Below are 20154 nucleotides of genomic sequence, written 5' to 3'. Positions count from 1 at the left end.
TATTGAGGATATATATGATCGAAGTGGAATGCAAGGTTACTCAATATGAACTGGTAAATAGAATTCTACCATTCTAATTGAAGAACGGGAGGGATCAAAAACCTACATGAATGACCAAATAATTCACTTGTCAGTTCATATAGGAATATGTAGAATTTCAATCCACCATTCCATAATAAATGCATCTAGGTTATGAATAAATGATCCATCGACAAAATTACCATGATTAAATAGAATTACTCATAAATGATGAACCCAAGATATCTATTTCTATTGTGAATGGATGACTTATATAAAAAATATACACTATTGTCAATCCAGAATAAGAGATAAATGAATTGTTGGATTAGCACTATATTGGGACGAGATGTCAGAGGCATCGATAAAAAATCCTAGGCTTATTTGTAACAATAGAATGATTCAGCAAGGTCGGGACCCTGCAGAAACCCTCCTCCATGGACGCTATTACGGCTGCACTTCAAGAGGTCCAGGATTACCAAGGCGCAGGAACCCTCGTGCCCACATTTCAGGGTAGATTCTTTTCAAACAACCTCATCCTTCAATGGATCTCTCAGAATCCATATATCCCCTCGGGCATTCTCCGGATCAGGTTTGAAACCCTGCTAGCCTCCTTTGTGAGGGTCAGGATGCCCACCATCACTGCATTCTTTGGGCACGCTGCGGCCAGGGGTTTCATGCTGGCCTTGGCGCAAGACTACAGGTTCATGAAAAAAAACCGTTATGTGATCTTCACACGTAAGCTTGATATCAGTTTGAAGTTTACCAAGGGTTTCATGACTGTCATTTGGAGCAAACTCATGTCTGGTTCCCTAAGGGTTGTGGTGTCGCGCACCAACAAGTTTAATGCATTGATGGCTCTAGAAGGCGTCACCGTGGATTCTGTTTGCGCGAACTCGCCTCAGATGTTGGAGAACGCCATTAAAAAATCTCAGAAATTGGAAGGAAGGGGTTGGATGAAGGAGATTTACAGTGAACTGAGGAAGAGGGCTTCTGTTGTGATTGGAGACAAGGAAGGCCATTTGTGCCTGGGGATGCTGATGGTGAGCTGGAAGGAAATGGAATTCTCATGTATCTGCCTCATCCCTCCCCTGTATCAGGAATTGCAACAACACCCTTTTCTGTGGAGAAGATATGCAAACAAAAGCAAATCTCTGATCTCTCTGCCTCGTTCCAGATCCAGATCGTGCTCCTTTCTGGAAAAAATCTGCTACAATGGGTATGCTCTTCGGATCTAGTACAGGAACTCAAGAAAATCTTGGAATTAAGGTTGGGGATCCCCTGTGCATCTCAACGACTTCTCCACGAAGGTAAACAACTTGAAGATCTTTACCCCCTTTCTTTTTACAACATTAATAGAAATTCCTCCATCATTTTTACCCTCCGTTTGAGAGGGGGAGCTGTTGGACAGTCATCTTCTGCTGAAGATTTTTCATACAAAGATGCTGTCCATGCTCAGAAGCACAAGAAAGCAACTCCTCCAGCTCAAACTCCGAAACCTTTTTTGGTGGATAAACTGGAGGAAACCCCCTCCATTGAAATAATGCATCCTTCGTTGGATGAGCAATTCCAATTGTATGCAGAGCGTGCCATTATTTGCAGGTTCAATGGGCTATGGCCGCGCACAGCCGATCTCTACCAATGGATCCACTCTAACTGGACCAACAACTGCAAGGTTCTTCTCTGCTCAAAGGGCTTCTTCATTGTAGTATTTTTTCTCAATGAAGACTACCAAAAGGCATTAACAGAAGGCTCATGGTTTTGGGGCTCAGCAGGTTTATTCCTCACCCCTTGGTTCCCAGATTTCGACCCCTCTTCTACCATAATCACCAAGCTCCCCATGTGGGTCAGACTTCCTAATCTCCAGGCGCATCTATGGCACTTTGCTGTATTCGAAGGAATCGACGATTCTATAGGCCGCTTTCTAGCCACAGACACCTCTAGAGGGGAAAAAGGCATATTCACCTTCGCCAGAATCTGTGTAGAAATAGACATGAGCAAAGTTCATCCTGATCAGATTAATCTCAAAATTGGAGACTTCCATTGGACTCAGTCCCTGGACTACGAGAACACAGCCTTCTGCTGCTAAAATTGCCATAACACTGGGCACCTTCAGAGCTCTTGTCCCACGATGCCCGCCCAAAAGAAGAAAGCCAATCCTAAGCCGAAATCCAAAAGTTGGAAACCTCATGATCCTCCTCCCATGGATGATTTTGATTCCAGCTCAGATGAAGAGGAAGGGGATGCGGAAGATATGGAAGCAAAGATGGCACAGGAATCGCCCAAAACTAGTCCTGAGAATTCTACTGTTCCATCAAACTCATAGAAAAGAAATCATGAATCCTCTCCCTCAGATTTAGACAAGGAAACCCCTCCGTCAACCCAGCTCAGCCTGTAGATCAGCACAACAGAGTCATCTTGATTGGGTCAAAGTTGGTAAAAAGAAAGGGAAAAAATGACGAATAGTTGATTCTACCATGCTGGGTAGAATCCTTTGTTCTGTTCCTATTTCTTTGTTCTTCTTGCTTCTTCTTGTTTAGTATTGCTCTCTTCTTGTTCTCTCTTTGGGGCCAAGGTGGATAGTCTATCCTTTCCGGCTGCCTATTTTCTTGCCTTTATTGGTTGTAACTTCTTACTGTACCATACTTCCTCTTAATAGAATTGGTTTTTACCGAGAAAAAATAACAATAGAATGATTCAAATATTCGCCATCTTTCTGTGGACTCACGTGGAAACAAGATTTACTTGTAGAGTATATAATAAAATAAGAATAATGTTGAGCCAAGGGTATTTGATCTGAATATGAAATTACGTCATAATCCATATCCACGAAACCAATTATGTAAACTATTGCATCATTTCAAACGATGTTTTGAAGATCCATCCCTGCTCTCAAATCATGATTCTTGATCATTGATCTGGATCATGATTGAGACGTGATTATGAATAATCATTAACTCAAACGATATGATAGGAATAGGTATTGAATCAAATCCATTATTTTTGTATAGAATACACTCAATCTAATCAATTAATTGATATTGATTAGGTACTTAACTTAATACTTCTTTAGCTGTGTGCATTACCTCGATAGTAACGTTCAAAATTCCCTTTCGTCGTGGAAATTTTTCTGTATTTCTTTTTACTTTGTCCCTTACAAAACAAGGGATTTTACCGAATTATTTCCGTCTTTTAGGATCCAAAATTGGACAAATATCTATGGATAAGGATTTAGTCATTATTTCCTTCGTATCACATTGACCAAAAAAATATATAGAAGATGATCCCCCATACCCAGAGTGAATGAGTTATAAAATAGATAAGCTATTTGAGTAGTACCTTTGTAACCCAGGAAGCATCGATATCCCAAGGAATTTTTTTTATATGAGTTGGTGTGGAAATAACTCCACAGGGAATTTCGAGACATTTACCAATATGATGTTCCATTTGAGTACCAAATATTGCAGACAGTTCCATGCGAGCGATAATATCTCCTACTTCAGCATGATCATCTGTGATGATTATCTCATCACAAAATATTTAATTTTCTCTTAGAACCATTCTTCATCATGTTTACAATAAGTAGTTGTACAACTCACACCAATTCCAATCTCTCTAGCAAGTGTCTTAGTGATTGAAGAAGCATGAGTTTCATCACCAAAAACGACTATTTCTTTCCCCTTAAAATTCTGACAATTGACATATCTTGAGAACCAAGAAGCTTGGGAAACGAATCGAGTTTGTCCATAAATATAGGATTTGTAATCAACCCTTTTTCTCAATAAAATAGGAGCTTCCAAGATTTCAAGATATTTCTTTATCTATCAGATGCACTCGACCATTTCTTTATCCCTAATTTTTATTGGAGAAGAAAAATGCCAGTTATGTTTAATATTTTTCTAGATGATGCCTTTATTCACTTAAATAATCCCTTTTTTCAAAAATTACCTGAGTTTTATGCAATTTCTAATCCAATTGTTGATGTAATGATAATTATTCATGTTATCTCTTTTATCTTAGCCTTTGTTTGGCAAGCTACTGTAAGTTTTCGATAAAAAGTATACCCTTTTTTATTTTTCAAGTTTTTGGATCGTTGTCATTGATCCAACTTTTTTATAACTCTTTCCATTTTTTTGTGACAAAAGTACTAACCTTGCTCCACCCAGTGATACCAGATTCAAATACCTTATCTGCTCCCAGATAAAAACTTTTCCACTCACCTTCAGCAATTCCTTCTGATCCCACTACACACTTTGGATTGGGCTATTGGGTCATGTATTGATACGATCGATACCAATAACTTATTTTCATAAATATTCGATAAATATCTGGCTGATCCAAAAAAAAGAAGGGAAAAAAGACCATTTAGAAAATAAAGAGAAAATTTATCTCCCTCTTTCAAATTGATTTTCACACGTGATTTTGAGAAATAATTTCATGATTTGTAACAATCATACTATTGTTTGGTATTCAAGTATTCATATATGGTACAAAGATTTATGATCTATTTTGCTTTACTTATAATCAAGATTATGAAGATTACGTGATGCTTACTTTTAAGCTATTCATTTACTTAGTAGTGGTATTTTTCATTTCTCTTATTATATTTGGATTTCAATCGAACGATCCAGGATGTAATGTCGGACGTGAAAGTAGTGAAAAAAGTCTCTAGGTTAATGGTTATTTTCTGTTCCATAGAAATATTCGGGGTTATTCATTTTCAAGATCAATAGTGGATGAACAGAGGGAGAGGGATTCGAACCCTTGGTACAGATGATCCCTACTATGGATTAGCAATCTGCCACTTTGGTCCACTTAGTCATCTCTCCAAGATGGAAGAGTTCATGTGTAACTCTTCCATAGTATGTAAACTCTGAATTACAAGAAAGTGAGCAAGAAAGAAACAACTCTCAAGACAAGTAGGTGGAAAGCCCCGCCCAACAATGAAAAAGTGAACTCAACAACCCCTCAAGAATCAACAATTATGAGGTTTCGAATACTACGCAAAATAAATCTTCATCTAACAACAAAGCAGATCTCCTAGAACAAACTTCTTCTCCGACTATCTCTAAAAGGATGAACACAATATATCACAAAGCTAAGACACCAATGTCCCAAGAACCAGAAGAGATGAAGGAGATACAAGATAAAGAAAGTTGGAAGACCGTAGAGAAGAAAAAGAAAGCTACATCACCAATCTTGCCAAGAAAGACGAGGAGCCAGACAATTAGAAATTAAGAAAATTATAGGTCCAATAGACCAATTTGGTCCCAGTGGACGTTAACCATCATCATCATCATCAGTATGTATGGATTGCACTAAGAATATAATGAATATTGCAATTATTCAGTTGGATAAAGAACAATCTTGTCAATCATATTGTTCATTTCATTCAAAATAGTTTTTTTTTTCCTCTCATTTTTCTGACCTGCTTGGCCTAGTCAATGGCTAGGACAAGAAAAGAAGAAAAATTAGTCATACAGTGCTTTACCTAATTTGAGAGCTAGAATACTTGTTGTAAAAAGCAAGAAAAAAAGTTATAAAAAATTGAACCTCTATTATCATCTCTTCATTCCCTCCCCAATGAGTTTGAATAAATGCATTACATGGTTTAGTCCATTTATTCCTTTCGAGTATCAAATTTTATTATCTAGATATTGAAGGGTTCTCTATCTATTTTATGTATTATTGTAAAGATATCAGTTGCTCAAGGCCATAGGTTCCTGACCGAAACTACACAAATGGGTAGGAGTTCGAAGAAGACAAAATAGAAGAAAACCGATTGATCCCGACAACATTTTATTCATACATCCAGTCGATGGAGGGTGAAAGAAAACCAAATGGATCTAGAATTTATTGTGTAGCTCATTGTTATGACTCTGACGATTCTATTGTGCCCTTTTGTTATTGTTTTATCATCAATTCTTAAAGGTAATCTATAATTACAATGAGCCATCTCCAGTGATGAAATACTTAGTAAATAGTATTTCATCTCTGGAGATAGAGATTCACGTAATGAGGAAAACGAGGTAATGATTGATATAAACTTTCAATAGAGGTTGATTGATAACTCCTTGTCTTCCTATTGGTTGGACAAAATATCAATCCATATGTTACAATCGGATCATAACAGATATAATTTAGTGGTAAGAGTGTGATTCATTACATCATCAACTCGAATAGTTGAAGCATATTTTACATGGATCTTTGATCCATCTAAAGATCTATTTCTAGATAGGTTAAAACCATTCCCCATGAATACCCAGGAATATCATACCTTCTCGTAATCTAGGTCTGAAATGATGAAAGAGAAACACATTTTGGTTCCAAGATAGCGACACAAAATGTTTGAAAGGTTAGATAAATTATAGGTCTATGGGGATCCAAAGATATTTTTTCATCGTGAATAAACCTTCAACTTATGGATGGAAGGACCCCAAGCTGAAGCTGAATAGCTATAGAACTATTACTTTGGTTTACCTGTGTTATCAACATTTCGTTCGAGCTCAGTGGAACTTGTTCTCCTAGGGAACAAAATCAGTAGAAATAGGGAACAAAGCAACTAGAAAGATTTTTATTATTTGAAACTTTTTAAATATGTATTTCTATCAGGATCATCTAGAAAGTGAGTAAGTATTCTATGATTTTGGGCCCTTCACTAAAAAAGAGAAGAAACTGACATAGATTCCATGGGTCTGACAAGAAATTAGGGTTTTATTAGAGAAAAAAAAAAGAGAGAGAAAGAAAACAATTGAAATTACCTTTCACAAAGATTTTATATAAATACTCTTCTTCTTCCCTCATACCACATCTCCCTATCTCCCACGAAGGAGCCAAATGACATGAAATTATCATGTTCGATTCTGAATCAGAGGCATTGAATAATCAATGTCGACTATAACCCTTATCCTTCCAAGCTAACGATGTGGGTTCGATTCCCGCTACACGCTAACAAATATCTACCTATTCTATATCTATTTATATAGATAGAATAGGTAGATATAAAGTGATTAAGTATATAACATAATTTAATGATTCACTCAAAATCCATTTTCCATTGTAATGTGAAATAGATTCCATTCTTTTCCTATCCTATAACCTCACTGTGAATAAAAAGGTAGATCGGGACAATGTATGCCAAAGGGAGTTAAAATAAAAAAAAAAAAGGGAAGAGAGAAAGAGCATACATCATCTAATGGACAACACAGAGGTCCTCTAAACCTTCAATATAGGTTCAAATCTTATTGTACGTAGTATTCTTCAATTTTTCTAAATTGTTGTGCAATGTATTGGAACAAATTCATTAGTTCTTTTTACTATTCTGAATAATCCCACCAAATGATCAAATATTCATTTTTGTTCTTGAAGTAAAAAAAATTTAGTATGCTCCTTAAGAGCCTCTTCCATAAGGGCTTTCACTTTTTCTGTAAATGTACCAGTAAAACATATAATTTCTACGAACTGAGGTTTATTCTTTATCAAATACTCACATAACCGAACGAGAAATTCTCTCACTTGTGTTATTTCTAGTATATCCGGCTATCCATTTGTTCTAGTATAAATATTACCTATTTTTTCTTCTACTTTCAAAGGAGATGACTGAGATTGTTTGAGAAACTCAAGTAATCATTAACCCCTTTCCAATTGATCTTGAGTAGCTTTATCAAGATCAGAAGCAAATTGTGTAAAGGCTTCCAACTCTGTAAATTGAGATAACTCTAATTTCAACTTTCCAACTACCTTTTTCATAGCTTTTATCTGAGCTGCAGATCCTACTCTAGATAAAGAAATACCCACATTAATAGTAGGTTGGGTCCTAGCATTGAATAGATCGGCCGATGAAAATATTTGTCCATCGATAATGGAAATTGCATTAGTGGGAATATAAGTTGAAACATTTCCAGCTTGAGTCTCAACTATTGGTAAAGCAGTAACACTCCCCTCACCTAACTGGGAGCTTAATCTAGTTGCTCTTTCCAAGAGATAGGAATGTAAATAGAAAACATCTCCTAGATAAGCTTCTCGACCAGGTGGTCTTCTTAATAGAAGAGACATTTGTCGATAATCTTGTGCCTATTTGGAGAGATCATCATTAACGATTGATGTGTGTTGTTTCCTATACATGAAGTATTTAGCCAAAGTTGCTCCTATATAAGGGGCGAGATATTGTAATGTAGTGGGAGAATCCTCACTTTTCGCTACTAAAATGGTATATTCCATTGCGCCACGTTCTCAGAATTTATTAACTACCCGAGCCACTGAAGAATCTCTTTGACCAATTGCTACATAGACACAAATTACATTTTGACTCTTTTGATTAAGAATAGTATCTGTAGCTACTGTTGTTTTTCAGGTATGTTTGTCCCCAATAATTAATTCTCACTGACCGCGTCCTATAGGAATCATAGAGTCAATATCAATAAGCCTCGTTTGAAGGGGTTCATTTAAGGAATGTCTTAATATAATACCTAGAGTGGGAGATTCAATCAGTCGAAATTTGGAAGCTAAAATTTGACCCATACCATCAATGGGTTGGGCTAGAGAATTTACAACACGACCCAAATATGCATCACTTACTGGTAGCTAAGAAATTTTTCTTTTTTCTCTCACGTAACTATCATCAAGCCATCGCCCATTAATATAGCTCCAACATTATCCAATCCCAAATTTAGGGAAATTCTTACTGTACTATCTCCAAATTCCACTAATTACCTTGCCATTACTTCATCAAGGCCATGAACATGAGCAATGCCATCTCCTACTTGAAGTATGGTGCAAATATTACCAACTCTTACTTTGTTGTTATATTGTTCGATCTATTTCCGTATAATACTACTAATTTCGTCCATTCTAATACTTCCCATTAGCCCTTATTCATTATCTATTTAGAAATAGGGCTTTAACCTTTTTCATTATCTATTGATAAATAGGACCTATAACAACTAATCATTTTTGTTCATCATGGTTCCAAGCATGCCAATATTGTGATCGATCGTACGTAAATGTTGTAGAAAATCTATGATAGGTTAACCCGATAATGCAATATAAATCTAAGCATAATACTATAACCTACTTCTATTATCAATTTGCGGAAACTTAAAGATCGAGCTGAACAATATAACCAGAAGAAGAAGAATCAATGGCACAATACACATGAAAATACTTTGGGGAAAGCCTCAACTAAAAGCCCCACACTATTGCATTATCATACAAGGTGGAAATACATAGGAATTATACAAAGCCTTAGCTCTCACAACTAGCCAGCTCTCAGTACAATCCTCACAAATTCTCATAGGAAATCTTGACTTCTCTCCAGCCTTCCTCTCTGCCCTCCAAGCTCCTATTTCCTTGCGTTGTTCCTTATGGATGATTAGCCTCTTACCAAGTGGAAAACCAAGCCTTCAAAAATGTGCAATCCTAAAGGATGAATCCTTCACTACATGCATGAGTTTTCTCCATGAGAAAACACATGTAACTGATAGTACACTTTCCTTGAACATTAATCTCAACTGGGTATTTCTCAGAATAGACATGCATGAGTTTCTGATGAGGGAATATTCAGTTAACTGGAGTAGCACTAGTTGAGTGCATTAATGCATCAACTGAGTGTTAACTCACTATTAGTTCCTCAAACGGTTTGGAACTAATTTAACTAGACTTAACTCAGTAAACTGAGTTAACTAATTACAACTCAAATATAACTCAATATTATCTCCTTAATTTAAGGGATAACTCTTGCATGACTTCAGAAAGACTTCTAACCTGAATTTCTCCAACTAATTAATTTAAAATAAATTAATTAATTATTTCCAAGTAGCTTTTAAGACTAAATTCGATTTTAATTCACAATTTAATTCAAGGAAAAATTAAATTGGAATATTCTTGTTGCCATATTTCAACACTCCCTCTCAACAAGAAAGGGATTATCTTCCACCCCAATCCTGTCTCTATGGAACTCAAATTTACACTTTGACAATGTCTTTATCAAAATGTCAGCATCTTGCTCCTATACCAAAATATATTGAAACAACATGATCCTCCTCGCTACATAGTCTCTGAGATGATGATACCGGATGTCAATGTGCTTGGACCTATCATGAAATACTGAATTCTCAGAGAGTTTGATACAACTTTGATTATCACAATAAATCATAGTTGGATCCATCCTCTGATCAAACAAACCAACTAGGATTTTCTGCAACCAAATGACCTCACATGCTGCCTGACTTGCAGCCCCTCTACCGAGCTGAGTGCAACCGACCTCTATTCCCTGTTGTACCAAGAAACTGTCGCTAACCCAAGGTTGAAAATACCTCCTGATGTGCTCTTCTGATCTGATGGACTCCCTGCCCAATCTCCATCAATGAAGCCCTGTAGCTTCACTCCCTCTGTCTGTCTGTACCATAATCCATACCAAGATGTGCCTCTGAGGTATCTCAGTACATGCTTTTCCACCTTCCAAAACATATTGGTAGGTTGAACCATCGCTTGACTCAGCTAGTTCACCGCATAGAATAAATCTGGTCGTGTGTTCATTAAGTACATCAGTGAACCCATAATCTACCTGTACACAGTAGCCTAAACAACTTCTCTTGAAGTAGCAACCTCCTTCCTCTAGTTACCTGCTAGAGGAGTCTGCATGGGCTTGCACTTCTCCATATGTAATCTCCTGAGTATCTCATTGGCATACTTTCCCTGAGACACAAACAACTCCCCATCCTTCTGCCACACTTCCATGCCAAGGAAGTAATGCATGAGACCCATGTCTTTCATCTCGAATTCTCTTGCAAGGTCCTCCTTGAAAGACATGATCAACTAATCATCACCAGTCAATATGAGATCATCAACATAAAGTACGATGATCAACAACTTACCTTTCACCACGATGTGGTACAGGTTCACATCCGCTTCACTCTTTGTGAAGCCCAACCCGGTGAAGTAGTTGTCTATCCTGGTGTACCAAGCACGAGGTGCTTGATTTAGCCCGTACAACGCTCTCTTGAGTTGGCACACATGCGACTCATGATCGAAGGTCTCAAAACCTTCTGCCTGCTCTATGTACACCTCTTCCTCACTCTGGCCATTAAGGAATGCAGTCTTCACATCCATCTAATGGATCTTCCAACCCATCTGTGCTGATAGTGCCAACATAGATCTAATAGATGAGTATCTTGTGACAGGAGAAAAAGTCTCATCATAGTCAATCCCCTCGACCTGTGAAAAGCCACGGGCAACAAGTCTTGCTGTATGCTTCTCCACACTACCATCAACAACTTTCTTTACCTTGTAAAGCCAACGAGAACTCACAACTGACTTGTTCTCTAGTCCCAGAATCACATCCCAAACACTGTTACGAACTATGGAGTCATACTCCTCCACCATAGCATCAACCCAAATCGGCTATTACACTGCTTCCTCAAGGGAATATGGCTCAGTCTCAACACATTCTCCAGCAAGGGCCATGTATCCAGTGTACCTCTCAAGTGACCTCCTTTTTCTACGCTGAGAATATGGTGCTCCTACATTCTCTCTCGCATCCTCCAACAATCCGTCATCTTCTCTTGTGCGCTTCCATCCATCTCTGGAAGGCTCTGCTTGAGTAGCTGTCTCCACTCCTGGAACCTCTGCATGTGGCTGCTCCACATCAGTCTGAGACTCCTCCTCCTTAGGAACCAATAGTTTCTCCATAGCCTATAGTTGGAGCTCCCTCTCAAGGGAAACTCACATGGCCTTCTGCTCATAAAACTTGAGATCTCTGCGAACCACTGTCCTCCGACTGGTAGGAAAGTACACCCAATAGTTGTGAGGTGTATCAGTGTACCCCACAAATATCCCCAACTCTGTTGTCAGCTCAAGCTTCTTCCATGTATCCTTTTTCATATGGAAATATACCGATGTTCCAAAGATCTTGAAGTGACCCACATCTAGTCTCTTACCGGAGAAATCTTCCTCTGGTGTCTTCATCCCAAGTATGTGATGTGCGCTTCTATTCTGCAAATAGACCACTGTGTTGCATGCCTCAACCCACAAGTGAAGTGGTAGGGCTTGGTCATGTAGCATTGGCCGTGCTACCCCTACAATATTTTTCTTCTTCCTCTCGTCCACCCCATTCTATTGTGGGTTATGAGGTGTCAACAACTCTCGTTTAATTCCTTGCACTGCACAGAAGTCCTTAAACTCTTGAGAGACATATTCTCCACTGTTGTTGCTTCTCAAGGCCTTGATCTTCTTCCCTGTCTCTTTCTCGACCAAAGCTTTGAACTCACAAAACTTTTTGAAAGTTTGGTCCTTCTTCTGCATGAAATAAATCCAACATTTACGAGAATAGTCATCAATTAAAATCACATAATACCTTTGCTTCACTGTGGATGCCGTCGATAATGGTCCACACAAATCAGTATGAACTCACTATAAGATAGCCTCTGCTCGACTGTCTCGATCATGAAAGGAAGACTTGGTGTACTTTCCCAAGGTACAACCTTTGCATGTGTCAACTTGCTCAAGTTTACCTTTGGGAAGTCCAGTAGATATCAGCTGCATTATCTTCAAAGCTCCATGATGCAAATGGCCCAACCGCCTATTCCAGAACTCGCCAATGTCTTGGCTTTGCACCAATTTTCCTTTCGTACTCAATGCTACACAATCATCTACCTCCAGTTTATAGAGATTCTTCACCCAAATCCCTATCCTCTTGCTCTGACCCGTGGCTATGTGTCTTAGGAACTCCTTTCCTTTACTGAAGACAACATCATAACCTTTTTCCTCCAAAATCGCGATCGATACCAAGTTCTTCTTCAGTCCAAGCACATACATAACATCTGTCAAGGTGAGAGAAGCTCCATGCTCCCTTTGAAAAGCAACTGTGCCCACTCCTAAAACACTATACCTTCCGTCGTCACCCATCTCTGTGCGCATCTTGAGGTCTTTCTCCTCCAAGGCACTGAATAAATGTTTATCACCGATCATGTGGAATGAGGCTCCACTTTCAATATACCAGACATAACCCATCATCGATGACACCATGCATGCGATGAGGGTAAAGTCCATTTCGAACTGAGAGGCTAATGCCTCACCTTCCAATCCTTTTAAGGATCCCTTCTTGGACTTCTTCGATGGGAAATTAGTCGCATAATGTCCCATATTGTGACAATTAAAGCATCTTACTTTAGACATGTCACCCTTCTTCCCTCCATGAGAAGAATTTGATTTGAAATGGGAAGCCTTCCACTACCCATTCCTTGCCTTACTTACTAAGGCTAGATTTTCTTCATCATCATTCTTGGATGAAGAACCATCTCATGTGCTCCTCCTGATCTCGTCCTACATAATACCTGACCACAGTCATTCCCAGTCTGGTAGTTTCTCCCTTCCATTCGTAGAGTCCTGGTAGCTATTCCAAATCTTTGGAAGGCCAAGGAGAGCGAGGCTCACCATATCATCATCGGTAGTAGTTATTCCCACATTGCCAAGCTCATTTGTGCAGGTGGTGAGCTTGTTCATATATGTGGAAATAGTATCACCCTTCTCCATCTTAATTCTTCAAAGCTTATTCTTGAGAACCAATTTCCTCTGGTCGTTATTGTTCTGGTAGAGGCCCTTCAATGTCTTCCACATTGAAAATGTAGTATCCTTCCCATGGAGACTCGAGACAATATGGTCTTGAACTCCCTCAAGGATGATCCGTCTCACCTTTTCCACACACTTCTTCCACTCAACCAACTCTTGGGCATTAGTTGAAGCTGGCTTTGGGATTTCTTGATCAATGAATTCCTTCAAGTCATTGTCTTCTAATACATCTTCCATTTTATCTTTCCATGCTATGTAATTCGAGCTACCTTCCAAGTCATACTAAATTCTCAAACCTTGAAGTATGATATGAATTCGATTTTCACCTACGACCCCGAACTTCAAACTTCGAATTCTTTTCTCAGTATACTATTCATATCTCTAATACCATGTAGAAAACCTATAATAGGTTAACCCGATAATGCAATATAAATCAAACCAGAATACTATAACCTACTTCTACTATCAATTTGCAGAAGCTTAAAGATCGAGCTGAAAAATATAACCAGAAGAAGAGGAATCAATGGCACAATACATATGAAAATACTTTGGGGAAAGCCTCAGCTAAAAACCCCACACTATTGTATTATCATACATGGTGGAAATACATATGATTTATACAAAGCCTTAGCTCTCACAACTAGTTAGCTCTCAGTACAATCCTGACAGATGCTCACAGGAAATCTTAGCTTCTCTCCAGCCTTCCTCTCTACCCTCCAAGCTCCTATTTCCATGCTTTGTTCCTTGTGGATGATTAGCCTCTTACCAAGTGGAAAACCAAGCCTTCAAAACTGAGCAATCCTTAGGGATGAATTCTTGACTGCATGCATGAGTTTTCTCCATGAGAAAACACATGCAACTGATAGTACATTGTCCTTGAAGATTAATCTCAACTGGGTCTTTCTCAGAATAGACATGCATGAGTTTCTGATCAAGGAATATTCAGTTAACTAGAGTAGCACTAGTTGAGTGCATTAATGCATCAACTGACTGTTAACTCACTATTATTTCCTCAAACAATTTGGAACTAATTTAACTGGACTTAACTCAGTAAATTGAGTTAACTAATTACAACTCAAATATAACTCAATCTTATCTCCCTAATGTTGGCATTATGGCACTGGTTCGGCACTATGGCATAGGTGTTGTCCTTGATGGCAACTCCTTTAAATAGCAGAACACAGTTCAGGCTCTCAAAATGAAAGGACATGAGGTATATGCAGATTCCTCGTAAAAAAATCGTGTATACATGCAGGTATACTATTCAGAAGGCGCGTATACGTATGCACACACTTTCATACAAAGAAAAGCGTGTATATGTGGGATAACGTATGGTTGGTCCATGGTATTTAGTCCGACATATGTGAACCTATGGTTTTGATCCTTGGTATTGCATTTAAAGTATTAAACCCAGGTATTGGGTCCCTAGTATTGGATCTTTATGGTTTTGGACCATGGTTTGAGTAAGGCCTAAGTCTATATAAAGGAAAGGAGATCATTTGGCAAGGATTATCTGATGTATTGAATATCTGAAGACGTGCAAGATTTGGTATACTGGTGATTGGTTTCTGTGGTTGGATTTGAATCAAGGAGGAACCTGAGATTTACGAGATAGATAAGTTCTATTGATGGGTCGAGATCTCAAGGCTTGAATAGTAGTATCTTTGTGTGTTTTGATCTATTATAATCGGCGCATAATTAGATCTATAAATTTGATAATCTGAGTATAACTAAAGTCTGATTAAGTGAAAAGGGTGAATTGTCTTTTATAGATCTATACACAGGTTCAGCTTGGCAAAGGCGCGTATGCACGCAGGTTCAACAAGAGAAGAAAGCGTATACATTGGTTGACTTTGATACAGCTGCGTATGTACGCAGGTTTATACATAGTGAAGTAGCGTATGTCTCTTGAAATATGCTTTAGCTGCTTTTGTGTATTACTGTAGTGTTCTGGGTTCAACATTAGTATCTAGTTACTGGTATTGTTTTTTGGTTTCAGCATTCTGAGAAGTTATTGGTTGATTCAATAGTTGTTTGAGGAAAGGAGATTGGTTGATGCACCTATACTTGATGTTTGTTTGATGTTCATGGATCTAGTCTGAAAATTTATGAAACGTGGTCCCTAGAAGAAAAGAGAAGGTTGTAGCCTTCTGTAGGTCAGTATCTATGTACTAGTATCTCAGCTAGTACAAGAGCTAAGGGGGTTGTAGCTCCCTTCCAAGAGAAGCTGGAGAACAAGAGAGGGTTGTAGCTCTCTGCAGGTTGCAGCCTGCGTACTGGTAAAGGACTGCACCAGTACATAATCATTATAAAAAGAAGTTTCTAATTGAAAAGGACAAAGACAAATTGTAGCAGGTGGTTTTCACCCACATTGGGTTTCCACCTTATATCTTGTGTTCATGTGTATGACTGTTTGCATTAATTTTCCTATTCCTAGTTATTTTTTCTATGATTCTAACACACAGATTTAAAATCAACATCTGAAGAATAATTAAATTATAATTCTGTAATTTATACTTCATTTTCCTTCACTGAAGTTGCGTATATATGCTGGTTTATCTAACTAAAGTAGTGTATACAAATCTGTGAAAGAATTCAAAAGAATTGTCTTGATAATACTGATTCCCCCCCCCCTCAGTATTATTTCCAAAAATTGGTATCAGAGCAGGTCCTTCAGAAGAAGCTTGATCGCTTGAAGGAAGATCTATCATCATGAGCAACTACGAAAAATAAGCATCTATCAGGCCACCGATTTTTTATGGGAACAACTTTGTCTATTGGAAGGTAAGAATCACTGCCTATCTTCAATATCTTGGTACAGAAGTTTGGGATATTGTGGAGACAGGATACACATTTCCATCAGCAACTCCTACAGATGTAGCTAGTAAGAAGCAGTATGAAACAAATGCAAAATCTATCAATACTCTATTAGGAAGTCTACCTCAATCAGAATTCGTCAAAGTTATGCAGCTCAAAAGCGCAAAAGAAATATGGGACAAGATCATTTTGAGCTATGAAGGATATTAACAGGTAAAACGAGAAAAATTACAAACTCTTAGAATTCAATATGAAAGTCTCAGAATGCATAGTGATGAAAGTGTGGCTAGCTATTTCCTATGTATAGATGATATCGTAAATTGTATGAAAAACTTGGGTGAAGAAATAAAAGAAGTTGTTTTGGTTGAAAAGGTTCTAAGATCTTTGTCTCCTAAATTTGATTCAAAAGTTTCTACCATAGAAGAAAAGCAGAATCTACAGAGCCTTACCATGTCACAGCTGTACGGAATTCTAACTGCTTACGAAATGAGAAAAGGAGGACCATCGGTTAGGAGAGAAGCTACATTCAAGGCTTCAGGAAAAGGAGATTACTATGAGTCAGGACATATGTGAGAAGAAGAGGAAGAATCAAATTTTGTCAAGAACCTTCAATGGGGAACTGGAAGATTCAGAGGTAAGCTGCCTTTCAAATGCTTTGCTTATGGAATGGTCGATCATTATGCTGCAAAATGTCCTCATAAAGATAAACTAGACAAAGGTAAGCAACCTGTTATATGGAACATAAAACATAATGTAAATAAGAAGAGCTATTACACGCATGAAGACAGTGATGGATTGTCAAATAGTGATGAAGATGAATAAGGTAATGATGACAGACTTTTGATGGCTTTTGAAGATGATGATTTCTTGGATGCTATAAATGAAGAAGGTCTTTATGAAGAAATTTATAAACTTAAAGTTTGTTTATAAGAAAAGAATATGATTATAGATAGTCTAACATTCCAACTTTCTGAAAAAGATAAACACAATGAAGAGTTAGAATGTGAAATTGTGGGACTTAGAAAAGAAATTGAGAAAACAAAAGCCCTTAATCTCAAATTTGCTAAAGGATCTGAAACTCTAGACGAGATTATCAAAGTGCAGTGTTCTCCTCTAATCAAGACAGGTCTTGGATATTCTGAAGAAGCATCTCAAGCTCAGAAGTAAGCGCAGAAGCCATCCACCTCCAAAAGTTATCTTGATGCAGCAAGGAGAAGTGAACAAGTTGACAATCGACAACAAAAGCATAATGCAGATCACTAGGTAAATCAGGGACAATTTGCCTCAAGAATGATCAAAGGTTATCAAGTAAATCGGGGGCAATCTACTTCAAGGATGAACAGAAGCTTCAACCGACCACAGGTAAATCATTCTCAATTTGGGTCAAGAATGGATGGAAACTACAAGCATATGGTTGGTAGATTTGATAATTGCAGGAATTTCTTCAATGGCCAATGTTTCTCTTGTCATAATTTTGGTCATAAAGTCGCTCAATGTGTTTCCTACAAGACCATCATGACTAGGGAAGCTCAAAAACAAAGGAGTATGACAGGAATCATGAGAAGAACCTACAATAACTTCTCTGCTCTTGAAAATGAAATAGATTGTTCTATCTGTAACAACTTTGGTCATGAAGATTCTGAATGCAGGAGTAGGTTTCGGCAAACAACTCAGAAGGAGCAAGCTTCATTGAGTTCCAAAACATGGAAAAAGAAAGAAATGCAATCGGAAAGATGTGGGATAGCCTTATATGTGGAAGGATAGGAAAATCAATGGTACATCGACAGTGGATGCTCAAAACATATGACAGGTGATAAAGAAAAACTTCAGTCATATAGTGCCTTAGAAAAGGAAAAGAAGGTCTCATTTGGAAATGACACCCCTGCATTCATAAAAGGTAAAGGTTCTGTTCGTTTGAAAGAAAAGGTCAAGGCTGGAAATGTTATGTATGTTGATGGCTTAAAGCATAATCTATTGAGTGTCAGTCAAATGTGTGATCAAGGAACTGAGGTAATATTTCGATCAAATGGATGTATTGTTCGTGAGCTTGATATAGGAAAAACAGTGATCAGAGGCATAAGAACTCCAAATAACTTATACGTACTCAAGGGAGGACAACAACAATGCTATTTAAGCAAGAATGGTGAACACTGGCTATGGCACAGAAGGCTGGGGCATCTTAGCTTCTATCAGATAAGGAAAGCATGCAAATATCAGGTGGTTCGTGATCTTCCTGACATCAGAATTCCAGACAATACAATATGCAAATCATGTCAATTTGGTAAGCAAACCAGAACTAATTTCCCTGAGAAGGAAGGATCAGCTAGCAGGCCACTTGAATTTGTCCACACCGATATATGTGGTCCAACTAGGAAGAGGTCACCTCGAGGAGAAGAGTATTTCATATTGTTCATTGACGACTTTTCAAGGATGTGTTGGATAGGACTCATGAAATATAAAGGTGAAGCTTTTGAAAAGTTCAAGTCATTCAAAGCTTTGGTTGAAAACGAATCAGATTGTAGAATCAAATGCCTCAGATTTGATCGAGGAGGGGAATTTACCTCAGATGAATTTTTCGATTTTTGTGAAGAACATGGAATAAGAAGGGAATTCTCTGCTGCAAGGACTCCTCATAAATGGAGTAGTGGAAAGGATGAACAGAACGGTTCAACAAATGGCTCGTGCTATGCTTGATGAGTCTGGAACTCCCACAACCTTCTGGGGTGAAGCTGCATTTTCTGCTGTTACTATTCTCAACATGAAAAACGTCCGGGTAAACAACACTCAGACTCCTCATGAACTTTGGTATGGTAAGACTCCCACGGTAAAATACTTCAAAGTTTTTGGAAGCAAATGCTACTTTAAAAGGACTGATGAAAATCTTGACAAGTTTGAACGTAGAGCAGATGAAGGTATTTTACTTGGCTACTCTCCCCACAACAAAGCATACAAGTGTTACAATAAAAGGCTTGGAAAAATTGTTGAAAGTATTGATGTAGTGGTTGATGAAGAAGGAAGCACTCCTAGGTAGGTAATATCTGAAGATTTCGAAGATGATGAGGACTATCCATCAACATCAAATCGGATTCATGATGAAGAAGAAACCCATGAGGCAGCAGAAGAACAGATAAGGATAGAAGAAAAGACTCCATACAGGTACGTTCAGAAGAATCATCCAGAATCTCAAATTTTGGGGCAAAAAGAGGCAGGGGTATAGACAAGAAGGACCATTTCATAAGCTTCAAGCTATCTAGCATTGCTCTCCTCCACTGAACCACAAAATGTAAGAGAGGAATGCAAAGATGAATGCTAGGTAAAAGCCATGGAGGAAGAACTTGAGTAGATAGAAAAGAATAACACTTGGGAGTTGGTTCCTAGACCAAAAGATAAGAATGTCATAGGAACAAAATGGATATTCAAAAATAAGCTGAATGAAAATGGAGATGTGATTAGAAACAAGGCCAGACTTGTTTGCAAAGGGTATGCTCAACAGGAAGGCATTGACTTTGAAGAAACTTTTGCACCAGTTGCCAGACTAGAGGCCATAAGGATGTTCCTTGCTCTTTCTAGCTTTCAGAAGTTCAAAGTATTTCAAATGGATGTGAAGTCTGCTTTTCTAAATGGAGAATTGGATGAAGAAGTGTATATTGAGCAACCAGATGGGTTTATCCTTGGAAATGATCCAAATCTTGTATGCAGACTCAAAAAGGCTCTCTATGGCCTTAAACAAGCTCCAAGGGCTTGGTATTATCG

General features: G+C 38.1%; 1 protein-coding gene across 1 annotated transcript in view; it reads left to right on the top strand.

Annotated features, from left to right (window-relative positions):
* The first annotated feature begins 455 nt into the window (after nucleotides 1–455).
* Nucleotides 456–20154, top strand: part of LOC149152079 (enoyl-CoA delta isomerase 1, peroxisomal-like) — a 190958-nt gene continuing 171259 nt past the window's right edge. The window contains exon 1 of the mRNA XM_089443367.1: nucleotides 456–1061. Within this exon, the coding sequence (XP_089299493.1) occupies nucleotides 456–1061 (606 nt within the window). The remainder of the gene's footprint in view (nucleotides 1062–20154) is intronic.

The sequence above is a fragment of the Pinus tabuliformis genome, chromosome 9, assembly GCF_031772625.1.
Source record: "Pinus tabuliformis cultivar Carrire ecotype Pingquan chromosome 9, CPIR1, whole genome shotgun sequence".
Classification (NCBI taxonomy): Eukaryota; Viridiplantae; Streptophyta; class Pinopsida; order Pinales; family Pinaceae; genus Pinus; species Pinus tabuliformis.
This window is presented reverse-complemented; position numbering and strand designations above follow the sequence as displayed.